The following is a 12,093-nucleotide window of genomic DNA, read 5'->3' as shown; positions in this document are numbered from 1 at the left end:
GGAGCAGCGGGCAAACCCTCAAGGATGTGCCAAGGTCACTCCGGGGCAAACAGATTTAGCTCTGCCCCTGTGTCTTGGTCCTCAGGGCTGCTACCCTTTTTAGCCCAGCCGCAAGACCACTCTGGGACGGAGCTGCAGTTATGGGGAAGCAAGGGGGAGAGCTCTCTTGATAAACCTACAAGGCCCATCCCAACCCCTCCTGATTTAGGTCAAGCCAAGTCATAACCCCCTCTCCTGCCACTTCTAACCATCCAGAAACACAGGCAGACCCCCAATTGTTGTGGATGCCCAGTTCTCTTCACAGAGAGACACAAGGCAGCCTGCCTAACCATCACAGCACTCTGGAGGGCACAACTGCAAAAATCCCATTTTATCTGCCCTGTCTAGCACCTTTGGGCAATGTGGAACTGTTGGATCTGCCATCCAGTTATTCCTGCCCACAGAGAATCACGAAATGGTTGAGCTGGAAAGGACCCAGTCCAAGCCCCATGCTGTGGCAGGAGTCAACATCAACTAACCTACCTTCTCCAACTCGCTAATACACAAATTTGGTTAAGCCTATTGTATAAAAACCCTTCCCCATCTGTGCTCTGCCCTCCCAAACCTGGCTTGCAGTTTGGCCTTGCATGGCTCAGCACCAAACCAAGCCAGTCAGGACAGGAGGACACAGGGCACTTCTAGGCAGAGAAGCCTTTATTCTGTGACTGGAGCCACAGCAACAGCATACATGATTTTCACAGTATGCACATGTAATCACAGTTTTCAAAATGCCAGCCTGCACTCTTTTTATTTATTTAAAACATCTAATCTGGATTCCCTCTTAACACAGAAGATCTGATTTGTAAAAATAACCCAGTTATTGCTTGTGTGGAATTCCTTTAGCACATTTTGGGGTGGGCAGGTGGTTTGGGGTGTGAACACCTTTGCATAGCAAAAAGACTTGTGCTGATGTCCAGCTTGGGTGCTTCCCATAGGCGTCTGTGATTGGCCACTGTGAGAATAGGATTCTGGGTGCAGGGTGATGGGTGATGGGCCATTGGCCAGAAGGTCTTTTCTTATGTTCCCTGTCCCATCAACATCCCCTGGCATGTACATGAACAGAAGCGAATCCGAATGGCTACAGGACTCCAATTGGTGCAAAGCTGGTTTGAGAAACAACATTTCAAGCAGTAGTGCTTTATAACAAAGGATGGGATACTTATGCATTTGGGATAACATCATGGGAAGATGGATTAAAAACCCAGTTCTGACAATGCAGCAAGCACACAGTAAGTGGGAGCTGAAGACACTCTCAGATTTTGGGATCCGTGCTGAAGGTCTCAGGGCAGCAAGGTTAGATCTCAAGGCCGCCAGCCAAGCTCAAATTACTAGTCTTGAATCCAAGACCTTTGCAACTGTGTAATTGGTTATAAAAAATTAAACCACTCATTATTCTGAAAGAGAAAGCATTGCGTAAGAGTTTTGCTTGTCAGTGTGTTTTCCTAAACTTTCATTCCCCGACCCCACTGAGATCTTCAAAATAAAAACTTCAGCATTTCCCCCCTAATTCTACCCCCCTCCCAGGCCTCACATTTCTGGCTCTTTCTCCTGTCTCGTATATTTGGCAGGGTTCAGTTTTTCTCTTTCTAGAGTTAGCGGCTCCATGATATCACAAGGTCCTACCCTGACAACACTAAAGCCCATCACATCACTAAGCCCCAACCCATAAGTCTAGGGCTTTGGGATGCTGGAAACCAGGTAACCCGAGGGCGGTTTATTCCATCATGAAGTTCATGAGGGAAGTGAGCTGGAGACATTGCAATGTAGGGCCCTGGTTCCATGAATAAGCATTGGGAGGTGGGGTAGTTCTTTGGGATATTTAGATTCCCTCAAGGCCGCCTCAGAACCCGTTTCCGAAGCTCCATTTGCAGCAGATCTCTCTCCTTCCGGATCCCAAGTAAGACGCTTTGGTTCTCATGAGCACGGCGGATCAAGTAGGGGATTACTTCTTCCACAGAGCCGAAAGGGATAGATTTGTAGATGGCATAACCGGCCTGGCCTAGATTTGGGCACAAGATTTTAAAAAGAGAGAGAGAAAGAAAGGAGGTGACGATATCGCAGGAGAAACGGAAGTGGCTGTGGGTGTGGAGAGCATCTGTGGGAAGCGGGGTCTACACTACACTCACCTAGCGCCAAGGAAATCTGATCGCACATGCCCAGCAGCTGCCCAAAGCTGACCGGTCCAGCACCCTTGTCGATGCCCATCTCTGCCATCCTTAAAAGAGATAAAACAAGCACATTTCAGCGACAGGTTGGGGAGAGGTTATGAGAGTATCATAGCAGTGAACAGCATAAACTGTAAGCTACAAGGGCTAGGAGTCCAGCTCAGTCACAAAAACGCTGGCTGGTTTTTTAGGCGAGCTGCTTGCCGCTAGACCTCACCTTCAACCCCTCATCTGCAATATGGGGATAATATTATGGGGTCAGCTTTACAGGGTTGCTGTAAGAAACAATGGAAGTATTATTTCTACATTAACCAATGGTGGCCGTGTGTGTTGTGTACTGGTTTTCCATAATGTGAATGGGGCTTCTTTTGCTGCTGTTGTCTCGGGTTTCTAACGTCCTGGATAATGTGTCCCTGTTCTCCTCCCGAAAGGATGCATGTGCTGTCTGCCCAGACGATGTGTGCTGATTTTTCTTTACCTCTGTATGCCGACAACCAATATTTTGCTCCTAGGCATGTCATGATAGCAGTATGCCACTTCCCTTATATATAGCTTGCTTTCATGCAAATAGATCTGAGAGGTGGTTATGGATTGGAGTATTGGTTGCCGATGTCAGAAAGGCAGCGCTATGCCACCCTGAAGCATGGAGAGAACAGTGCTTACACATACAATTGTGTATGTATGTGTGTTGTAGTGTGGAGAGGCTCCCTTCCAGATAAAAGGCAGCCAGTTTTCCAAGGCTTTCCCCCTCCCCCATGACTCCCACTTTCAGAGAGTACCCATATGTCCAAACCATCAGAACTGGTGGACAAGCCAGCTGATGCTTGTTATGTAGAAAGACAACCCCACTCACTTCCCCTTTGTGGTATTCCCCCTACCTTTGAACAGTGTGCATCACGGACGCTTCGTTGTGTGTGGCCACGATCATCTCAAACCTTCCCCTGGCTCGAGACACTTGATCCAAACCAAAATCCAAACAGCGCTGGTAACTGGATCACAGAAAAAAGGAAGAGGGCAAGAGAATGAAGCAGAGGGGGCAAAAAATGAGAGAGGTGCACCGTGCATCAAATTTGTATAGGCTGGTTTATATGGATGGATGGACATTAAAAAATCACTACTGTATAACTGATAATAGAAAAATGCAATGCGTCTAATTCAAGTGAGAATAGCAGTTGCATGCACACCGCACATTTAAAACACATGTCTCCCCACAAAGAATCCTGGGAATTGTAGATTTACCTCCTTGCAGAACTACAATTCCCAGGAACTTTAACAAGGCAGAGTTCCCAAGATCCTTGGGGGAAGCCCCGTGCTTTAAATATACCGTATTTTTTCATGTATAACTTGCCCCTGTATATAAGACGCCCTCTATTTTGGGGGCAGTAACCAATCACACGTTCCCCCTATGCACTATCCATATATAAGACTACCCCCCTTTTTAACATTATTTTTTAGTAAAAAACAACAACCCATGTCTTATACACAGAAAAGTACACTACTTTCAATAGATTGTGTGTACGCAGCCCAGTGACCTCAGATTGCTATCCATGTGTGCTAATGAGTGATGGGCAATTTCAAGGCCACTCCTGAACTCCCTTCTTATGGTTCTTTATCTTTAAACCAGATTTGGAACAGGCAGCCCTTCAAATAGATGATTCTGCCACATAAAGGACCACCCTAGGCCACACTGTGGAAGGAAGACACCATAGGAAGCTTCTCTTCCCATGCCTCGTATTAATGACCCGCAAAGTAGTGGAACAGGGTGGAGTCCTCCTCACTTTTCATTGGTAGCCTCCCAACTGGGCTGCACAGGATCAGGATATCCTTTTTCCTTTGCCAGTTTCCGCTCTTTCTCCAGGTAAGCCCCCCGGACCAACTTCATTCCGAAACAGACACCCAAGCACTCGGTGAGGGCGACTTCCTGTTTCAACCGCTCCAGGGTGTCCTGGAGAGAGACAAGTTGGCCAAAGACTGTAGTAGAACAAGAAAGGAGTCCTCCAATACCACTGAGTTGTCAAGGTGAGAGCAGACCTTCCTTACTTCCAGGAAGTAAGGTGGATAGAAGGAGGATTGTTTCTGGGGGAGGAACTCACCTTGAGATATGCCTGGTATGTGTTCCAGATCCATGGCTTTTGGGTGTTCCAGACAGCCATCATTGCCATGGTGACAAGCATCAGGGCGGGGTTAATGTAGGTGTATTCTGCATCCACCAGGACACGGACTCCTTTTTCCACAGCATACTGCAGACGGAAAGAGGTTGGGAAGATGAGAACCAGAACAAAATGGACACCATCGCCAGGGCTGGGCTCCCCTGCTTCCATCCTCCCCTTAGAGTACCTGCGCTACAGAATTGAGCCGCCTCAACGATTTCTTGAAATGGTGGTTCTCTTCCTGGGTCAGGCAGCCAAAGTTCAGCTCCTGTGGGGGCAGGAAAACAGTTGGAGATAATACACAGGTCAAATAAAGTTTTAGCTCTCTTTGGAGCAAATGTAATCCACCTTGAAGGCAGTGGCGGAAAGGCTCCTCACCTCCCCTTTCATGGCAGCCACCACTCTCTCGACGCTCAGGTCCGACTTGGTCTCCTGCTCTTGCAAATGCAGGGCGATGGTCTTCTGCAAAGGGAGCAGGGGAAAGTAATCCAAAATAAAAGCAGCGTAGCTCCCTGTACGCCGCCTCTCTCGGCCAATAAAGCGAGATGAGCGCTGCAACCACAGAGTCGGTCACGACTGGACCTAATGGCGCTGGGACGCGGATGGCGCTGTGGGTTAAACCACAGAGCCTAGGACTTGCCGATCAGAAGGTCAGCAGTTCGAATCCCCGTGACGGGGTGAGCTCCCGTTGCTTGGTCCCTGCTCCTGCCAACCTAGCAGTTCGAAAGCATGTCAAGTGCAAGTAGATAAATAGGTATCGCTCCGGCGGGAAGATACAGCCGGAAGCTGTACACCGGCTCCCTCAGCCAATAAAGCGAGATGAGCGCCGCAACCCCAGAGTCGGTCACGACAGGACCTAATGGTCAGGGGTCCCTTTACCTTTACCTTAGCTCCCTTCCCTTCACAAAAATTGGGCCAGAATGAGGTCCTATGCATCAAAAATAAGGGACGGACTGAGATGATAGAATCCTGGAGGAGAGGGGGCTGGCAAGAGAAGCAAGCAGAGGCACCAGTCTCTAGATCAAATAGTTTTTAAGACATCATGCCCAAGAGGATAATTGCACAATACTCACGCAGAGTGCAGCTGCCATCAGTGCTGTCACCTTCAGTTGCATCATGGGATTGATGGCACCAACTGCAGACAGATCCAGGCAGGTAAGCATAGATTGGGCATTTTTGTCATACCAGTCTTCCCTGGTTGGGGCAAAGCAGATATAATTAATAATAATAATAATAATCTATTATTTATACCCCACCCATCTGGCTGGTCTTCCCCAGCCACTCTGGGTGGCTTCCAACAAAATATTTAAATACAGTAATGCATCAAACATTAAACGCTTCCCTAAACAGGGCTGCCTTCAGATGTCTTCTAAAAGTCTGGTAGCTGTTGTTCTCTTTGACATCTGGTGGGAGGGCGTTCCAAAGGGCGGGTGCCACTACTGAGAAGGCCCTTTGCCTGGTTCCCTGTAACTTGGCTTGTCACAGTGAGGAAACTGCCAGAAGGCCCTCGGCGCTGGACCTCAGTGTCCGGGTAGAACGATGGGGGTGGAGATGCTCCTTCAGATATACAGTACATAGGACTGCAGAGTTGGAAAGGGCCACAAGAGTCTTCTTGTCCAACCCCTACAATACAGGAATCTTTTGCCCAACATGGGATTCGAACCCACAACTCTGAGATTAAGAGTCTCATGCTCTACCAACTGAGCTATCCCAAAGTCAGTGCAGAATCTCCTTCTGGTACCACCACTTTGCTTGAAAATACTCAGCAGGCAACATCTGTCAAGAGCAACACTTTCAAACTCTCCGAAAACCTTCCCGGGCCAACTCCTTCCAATCTGCTCACCACCTTCCACTTTCACTCTGTCCTGTTGTTCAATGATCCCCTTGAAGCTTTTGTTGCCAGTTTCCCCAAAGAGAAGTAAAGGGTCAAATGAGATGTGTCTATTTGATAAATTCTTCAACGTTGGGTGGACAATTTGTGTTTAAGAAATAGTTGTTGCTGATCAGCAGCACGGTGGGGGCCAATAGCCCCCTTTTCTCACACCATAAGGAACTCTAGCTTAGCGGCAGAGCCTTGCATGCAGAAGGTCCTAGGTTCAAATCCTGACATCTTCGGGTCAAGCTACAGAGCTACAGTTCCCAACCCACAGCTCTTAACAAACCCACAATTCCCAGGATTCTTTGGGGGAAGTCACGTGCTTTAAGGTGACTAACAATCATGTCTACCCTTCTCCATCTACCGTACTTATAGACCATATTATGATTTGCGAAAATTACTCAAAGCAAGTCCAGGTTTTGATCTGAGGACACTGGTTTTTTTTAGGTAATCTTTATACACACTCCACTCTTTTTGGAACCTTTGGTTAGACTGTCCCCTAACTGTATCTGTCAGTTTTGCCATTTCAAAATATTCAAATGATGAAATGAGAAAGAAACCGTTTAACAAACAGGAAAACAGACCCACTTTGAGGAGGTAGGAAGTCTACTAGAAAAGAATAAGAATGGGAAATATAAAGTAGCGTAACGTAAGTCCATGTGGAAGAGCGTACGGATTTAAGGTTATTTACCGTATTTTGTGCTTTCTATTTAGTTTGTTTCTTAATTGTCGTTGTATCTTTGTGTGTGTGTTTATGTGTTGTAACAAAAAGTTAATGAAAAGCATTAAAAATAAATAAACAAGGTGGCTAACAATGCCAATAATCATAAAAAGTTGGAGGGTTTTTAAGCCAAGACCGAGAGCAAGATAAGCAGCAGTATTAACAAATCAGCAAAAAGAAAAGCTACACACACACACACACACACACACACCCGCCAATTCATTATAGAGAATGTTCCAAGGCCAGCCTAACTCAGCACGGGGACTGAACACACACTGTGCATTTAAAGCTGTAGTCTACCTCCCATAGAACTGCAATCCCTGCCTCCCTTAAAAAAACTATAGTTCCCGCCATTGTGAGGGCAGGTGGAGGAATGTGCTTTAAAGGTGCTTTAAGTCTGTGCTATGTATACAGCCTTGGCTTCAACGGACTCTATCACACAAAATTAATCTGTTGTTTGGCTAGCTCAAAGATGGCCGTGTCTCTCTTTGCACCTGCTTTCTTTCCCAGTCAAGCACCTGCGTGTTTCACTTCAGGCCTGAAGCAGATCCGGATAGCGACCTTGTTTGATGTTATCAAAAAGGGGGATCAGCCGTTGCTTCTTCCGTTAAGGAATTTTCCTAAATATGTATCTGGAGTCACCATATTTCAAAAAGTAAAAACCAGGGAACCACCAAAATTGTTCAGTTTTTTAGGAAACATCCAAAATTGTTGAACGTGGTTTTTCAATTGACTTGCCTAAGATCCAGGACAAAGCGCCACCTTTCGGAAATTCCCCACCCCACCCAGGACGTCAATTCCGGCTTTGAAATCCGGGTAATGCCCAGGAAAATCTGGACGTATGGCAGCCCTGATATCTTCAGGTGCCTAAATGATGGAATCTCCACAACTAGCAGTTTTGACAGGTGAGAGATGTGAAGGGAGAAAGAGTTTCAGGTTGGGGGAGGACTTTAGCAATACAGCACCCTGAGCAAGGACAAATATTTATTATATTCACGATAATTCCTTTTGGTACTGCTGCTATTTAAATGGATCTTCTCAGTAGGTACCTATATAAATATTGTTGTTGTTGTTGTTAGTCCCCTCAGCTCAATGCCCTGTGCTGCCCAGGTTATTATCTACTCTTCCTTTCAGCGTTGAGGCTGGCATGATGAACTATTTAATTTAAGACTGTATTGTTATAGCCTTTTACTCAGAGTAATCCCTTTGAACTTAATGGACCTGTCACACCCATTATTTTCAATGCATCTACTCTGAGTGAAGCTAAGTCGGTTACAACCCTCAATATTTATTTTAAGGCAGTCTATTCATAATACTGATCCCAAGTTGGTTTACATAGGACTGACATACACCCGGAATTTTCACTTTTTGAAATATGGCAACCCTAGTTTACAATGCATATTAAAGCAACAACAACAACAAAAGATGCCGTACAACAAAATCAATACGAAAATAACGTAAATATTAATATCAAAGCAGCAGAGCTACGATTTCCCTTCCACGGCAATTCTTCCAGTCAGGGAAGCCACTTACGAATCACACCAAAAAAGGACACAGATATGCATAATTTGCCTAGGCTAATTTATAGGTGTAGGTGATGCACCTTTAGAAATGGTACCTATAATTAAATTAAGAACACAATGCATCTCACCATAATGAGGAAAACTGTGACCAGATGGACTGTTTATTATGGGCAGCTTTTCCACACATGAAAGGTTTTTTGTTTTTGTTTTTTCGCAGTGTCCACACAACACTGTTAGGACCAAAATGCCAGCGTGCACTCCCCGCCCCCGCCATTTAATCTGGATTTACCCTTTCCGCAATAAGTTTTTTTAGAAGCTGTTGCCAACAAGCCATTTGTAAATTAATCCTCCATCTGGAAGCGCTCTTAGAAAGCAGACACATTCACGGAGGATAAGTCTATGAGCAGCTCTTAATCATGTCAGCTAAATAGAACCTCCAGACCCAGGGGCAGTATAGCACAGAGAATAGCCAGAGAAGGCTTTATGCCTGACAGCATTGCGCTGGCTACTGTGAGAAGCAGGAATCTGGACTGCCTGGCCCTCATCCGGTGGTGCTCATCTGAAACTCTGAGATTGCATTTTAAAGGGGGCTGTTTTGGGGTTTCTTACCATTTTCAGCAAGAGGTGATTTCGCATGTGTGAGATAAAAGGGCGAATGATTTATATCTTGCACTGGCAGCGGCTGCAATCTGCTGTGTGTGAAAGTACGCATCGCTACCCTTAGCACCTAACCTCTGGATAACCACTTCCTGAACACAAACCGGATAAAAAAAAACAGGTTGTGAAGACAGCTTTGTGCAGCAGATAAGGATGTGTGAATCATGCTTCATCACTTGACATTTGAGCACTTGAGCACTTCTCCCCACCTTCTGGCAGTTCCCTCTATGAGGTTACAAGGAACCAGGCACAGGGCCTTCTTGGTAGTGGCACTCACCCTGTGGAACGCCTCCCATCAGATGTCAAGGAAATAAACAAGTACTGTATCTGACTTTTAGAAGGCATCTGAAGGCAGCCCTGGTATAGGGAGGTTTTTTAATGTTTGTTGTTTTACTGCGTTTTTATCATTTCTCAGAAGCTGCCCAAAGTGGCTGGGGCAACCCAGTCAAATGAGTGGGGTACAAATAAAAAAAATAAATAAATTATTGTTATCCTCTGGGGCCACATTTCCATTAGGTCACCCCACAAAGTGCTAGCTAGCTCATTTATCCGCCAAGAAAGTGTGACACGCTCACAGAGGTAAAAGACAAAGCAAGGGCAGACTTTCGTAATCTTTTGTAGTAAGGCCAAAACTTGGTGCCCCAAATGGATCTTCTTGATTATGGATCTTCTCGATGTTGGGTTGGGGCCCTGTGAGAGAGAGCCGCCTGCACCACTCTAAATCCAGTGCTGATATGAATCCATCCCGAGCTATGCTTGAATCATATGTGAGTGGAGTACAGAGGACTAAGTGGGAAGCTGAATCAAATCCACCAGCCTCTCACCAGTTTTAGCTAAATCATGTGCCTTGCATTTAAACCCCTGTCAGAGAACTTGTTTCCTAGGCCTGCCTATGCTTCTCCTCATAGTATCAAGGCACAGCCTTCTCTTTGGCTGTCCAAATCATGCCCCCCCCCCACTTTTCTCATCCAGCACTCACCCTTCCTTTGCTTGCCCCACATCTTCCTCTATGGGGACAGCAAGGAGAGGACGGATCCCCAAGTTCTGGAGCCGTCGCAGTGTTTCCTTGACCTCTGTGTGGGTTTCGCCAGCAACAAACTGTCCGTACAGCGTAAGGCGGAGCACAGAAGTCCAGAGTCGGTGGCCCAGAACCCGCCGGGAGACAGAAAGGACCTGGTGGAGAGAAATAAAAGGTTTATGGAACAACGTCTACGTAGACATTGACGGCGAGTCCGAAAGGCCATGGCAGAGGTGTTCAAGGAATGGGTGCACCTGCCAATTAAGGATCCATTTCAGGCATCAAGTGGGATCGAAACTTTATGGCACAATCATTCCCTCCATTACCAGTGTTCAGATTTTGAGCATCGTTGCTCACATAGGCAAAACAACAGCAACCTTGCACAGGAAGGACATATCAGTAGCCTTGGGGGAATCACAGTTTGCAGAAGTACCTCAATAAACTTTAGGGGGGGAGGAAACTGAAGTGGGAGTGACACCAAAAGCATCTCGCTGAGGTTGAGGGTGCTCAGTCAAAACTGGAATGCTGGGGGGGGGGTGCGGAATGGAGCAGCTGGGGATCCTGAGGATTGCTGCATTCTGCACCATTTTGTTGCAGTTTCTGCTTGTTCCCTATAATTTTTGATGTTGGTTTTGTGTGTGTTGGTGCTTCTGGAGTCAAAATGTCCCATCAACACACAAGAGAGCAGTATCATCAGGCCGGGGAGTCCCGCAAGGCTTGCAGAAGTTCAACAAATATTGGGGAGGGGGGAGTGGACCCTATGGGAAGGGGCAGCTGATCACAAATGAGGGCTACGAATCTTCAGCACCTATTGAAATGTTGACTGGCTCCTGGAGGAGTGGGGGTGGGCAAGAAGAACCAGCAGGAATGGGAAGGGAATTGAGTGACTGGGCTCTGGAGCAGCAGCGCTTCACGCTGCAACAATTTGTCGCAGACAAGGTGAAACAAGACTCCTTTTGGAATACAGTTCAGACCCATCCCACGGCTTGACTCAAAGACCCTTAACTTACCCCACTCTCCCCAGCCACAACAAAGCACTGTGGGGCACCCATTAAGCTACAGGTGGGGATTGGAAATGAATTGATTGAGCGGGTGGGTGACCTGAAGCGGGTCACGATCCAAGCCCCCCCCCCCCCGGTCTCACCGTGGGCGCTTTCCGAACCAGCCATGGGGAGGAGCAGAGTCGGAACACCAGCAGCCCCCGAGTGAGCTCCCAGTTGCTCTTCAGGTGGAATACCTTCCCATCGTCCAAGTTCAGGGAAAGATGGGCAGGCGTGGGGTCCTTCGCAGCAGCTTGGGGGGCTGGCTGGGGAGATGTAGATTTTGAAGAAACCGCTTGGGAAGCCCAGAGGGAAGCCAGCCTACGGTGCGTCAAGCGAGGCCCGCAGTTCAGCATACCGCCAGCTCTGTCCAAGGGCCACAGCTTTGGACAGAGTGTAGCACCTGCTGCCTATCCCACAGCGTTTGGGGCCAGCAGGAAACCCCGGCGGGAGGGGTGAAGTAGAGAAAAAGTGCAAGACCCAGCCCACAAGGTGCTGCCTCAGCAGGTTAGTGGGGGCAGGTGGAGGGGGAGCAGCTTAGTAGGGTAGAAAAACTGCTGAGGAGAAGTCACTTATTAAACTTCAGCACTCCAAGGCAGTCAACTGTTTTATCCCATCAGAGGTCGTTTCTTTTGAAGGGTACCCATTATTTGAAGCATCACCTACTCGACCACTTCAATTTGTGGAACTGGCCATTTTACTGCTACCACGCTTGCAATCCACACTTGCAATCCATCGGTCCTTAGCTGTGATTTCCTGCATTGGCCTAGGTGGCACTTTGGGTCCCTCCCTCTACTGTTCTGCAACTCCATGATCCTTCCTTCCGTGGCAGCACATACATTTTGGAGCTCCAGATGATGGCTAGGGATGATGGGAGTCGTAGTTCGAAGCATCTGGAGGGCAC

At 47.3% G+C, this 12,093-nt stretch overlaps 1 protein-coding gene across 3 annotated transcripts; it reads right to left on the bottom strand.

Annotated features, from left to right (window-relative positions):
- Positions 1-603: 603 nt before the first annotated feature.
- Positions 604-11,602, bottom strand: PRODH2 (proline dehydrogenase 2). 3 transcript variants are annotated; one of them, XM_079950636.1, is made up of 10 exons: positions 11,294-11,602; positions 10,111-10,304; positions 5,428-5,548; positions 4,733-4,816; positions 4,542-4,622; positions 4,298-4,444; positions 3,983-4,149; positions 3,083-3,193; positions 2,166-2,254; positions 604-2,038 (listed from the first exon to the last, which is right to left on the bottom strand). In XM_079950636.1, exons 1-10 carry the CDS (start codon positions 11,543-11,545, stop codon positions 1,869-1,871), a joined length of 1,416 nt encoding a protein of 471 aa, XP_079806762.1. In that variant the 5' UTR covers positions 11,546-11,602; the 3' UTR covers positions 604-1,868. The 3 variants fall into 3 exon arrangements, with proteins under 3 accessions (XP_079806762.1, XP_079806763.1, XP_079806764.1); XM_079950637.1 differs by having other exon boundaries at positions 11,387-11,602; XM_079950638.1 differs by lacking the exon at positions 11,294-11,602 and adding an exon at positions 10,583-10,651.
- Between the last annotated feature and the right edge of the window lie 491 nt (positions 11,603-12,093).

Source organism: Podarcis cretensis (assembly GCF_951804945.1).
Source record: "Podarcis cretensis genome assembly, chromosome: 13".
Classification (NCBI taxonomy): Eukaryota; Metazoa; Chordata; class Lepidosauria; order Squamata; family Lacertidae; genus Podarcis; species Podarcis cretensis.
The sequence above is the reverse complement of the archived record's forward strand: the minus strand, read 5'-3'. Positions and strand labels throughout refer to the sequence as shown.

Excerpts from the sequence above, each read along its gene's own strand:
- PRODH2 (XM_079950636.1), bottom strand. The coding sequence starts at position 11,545 with ATGCTGAACTGCGGGCCTCGCTTGACGCACCGTAGGCTGGCTTCCCTC. Across the intron at positions 4,445-4,541 it reads GGCTCAATTCTGTAGCGCAG|TATGCTGTGGAAAAAGGAGT; the intron begins GTACTCTAAGGG and ends TTCCGTCTGCAG. Across the intron at positions 3,194-3,982 it reads TGGGAGGCTACCAATGAAAA|TTACCAGCGCTGTTTGGATT; the intron begins GTGAGGAGGACT and ends TCTGTGATCCAG.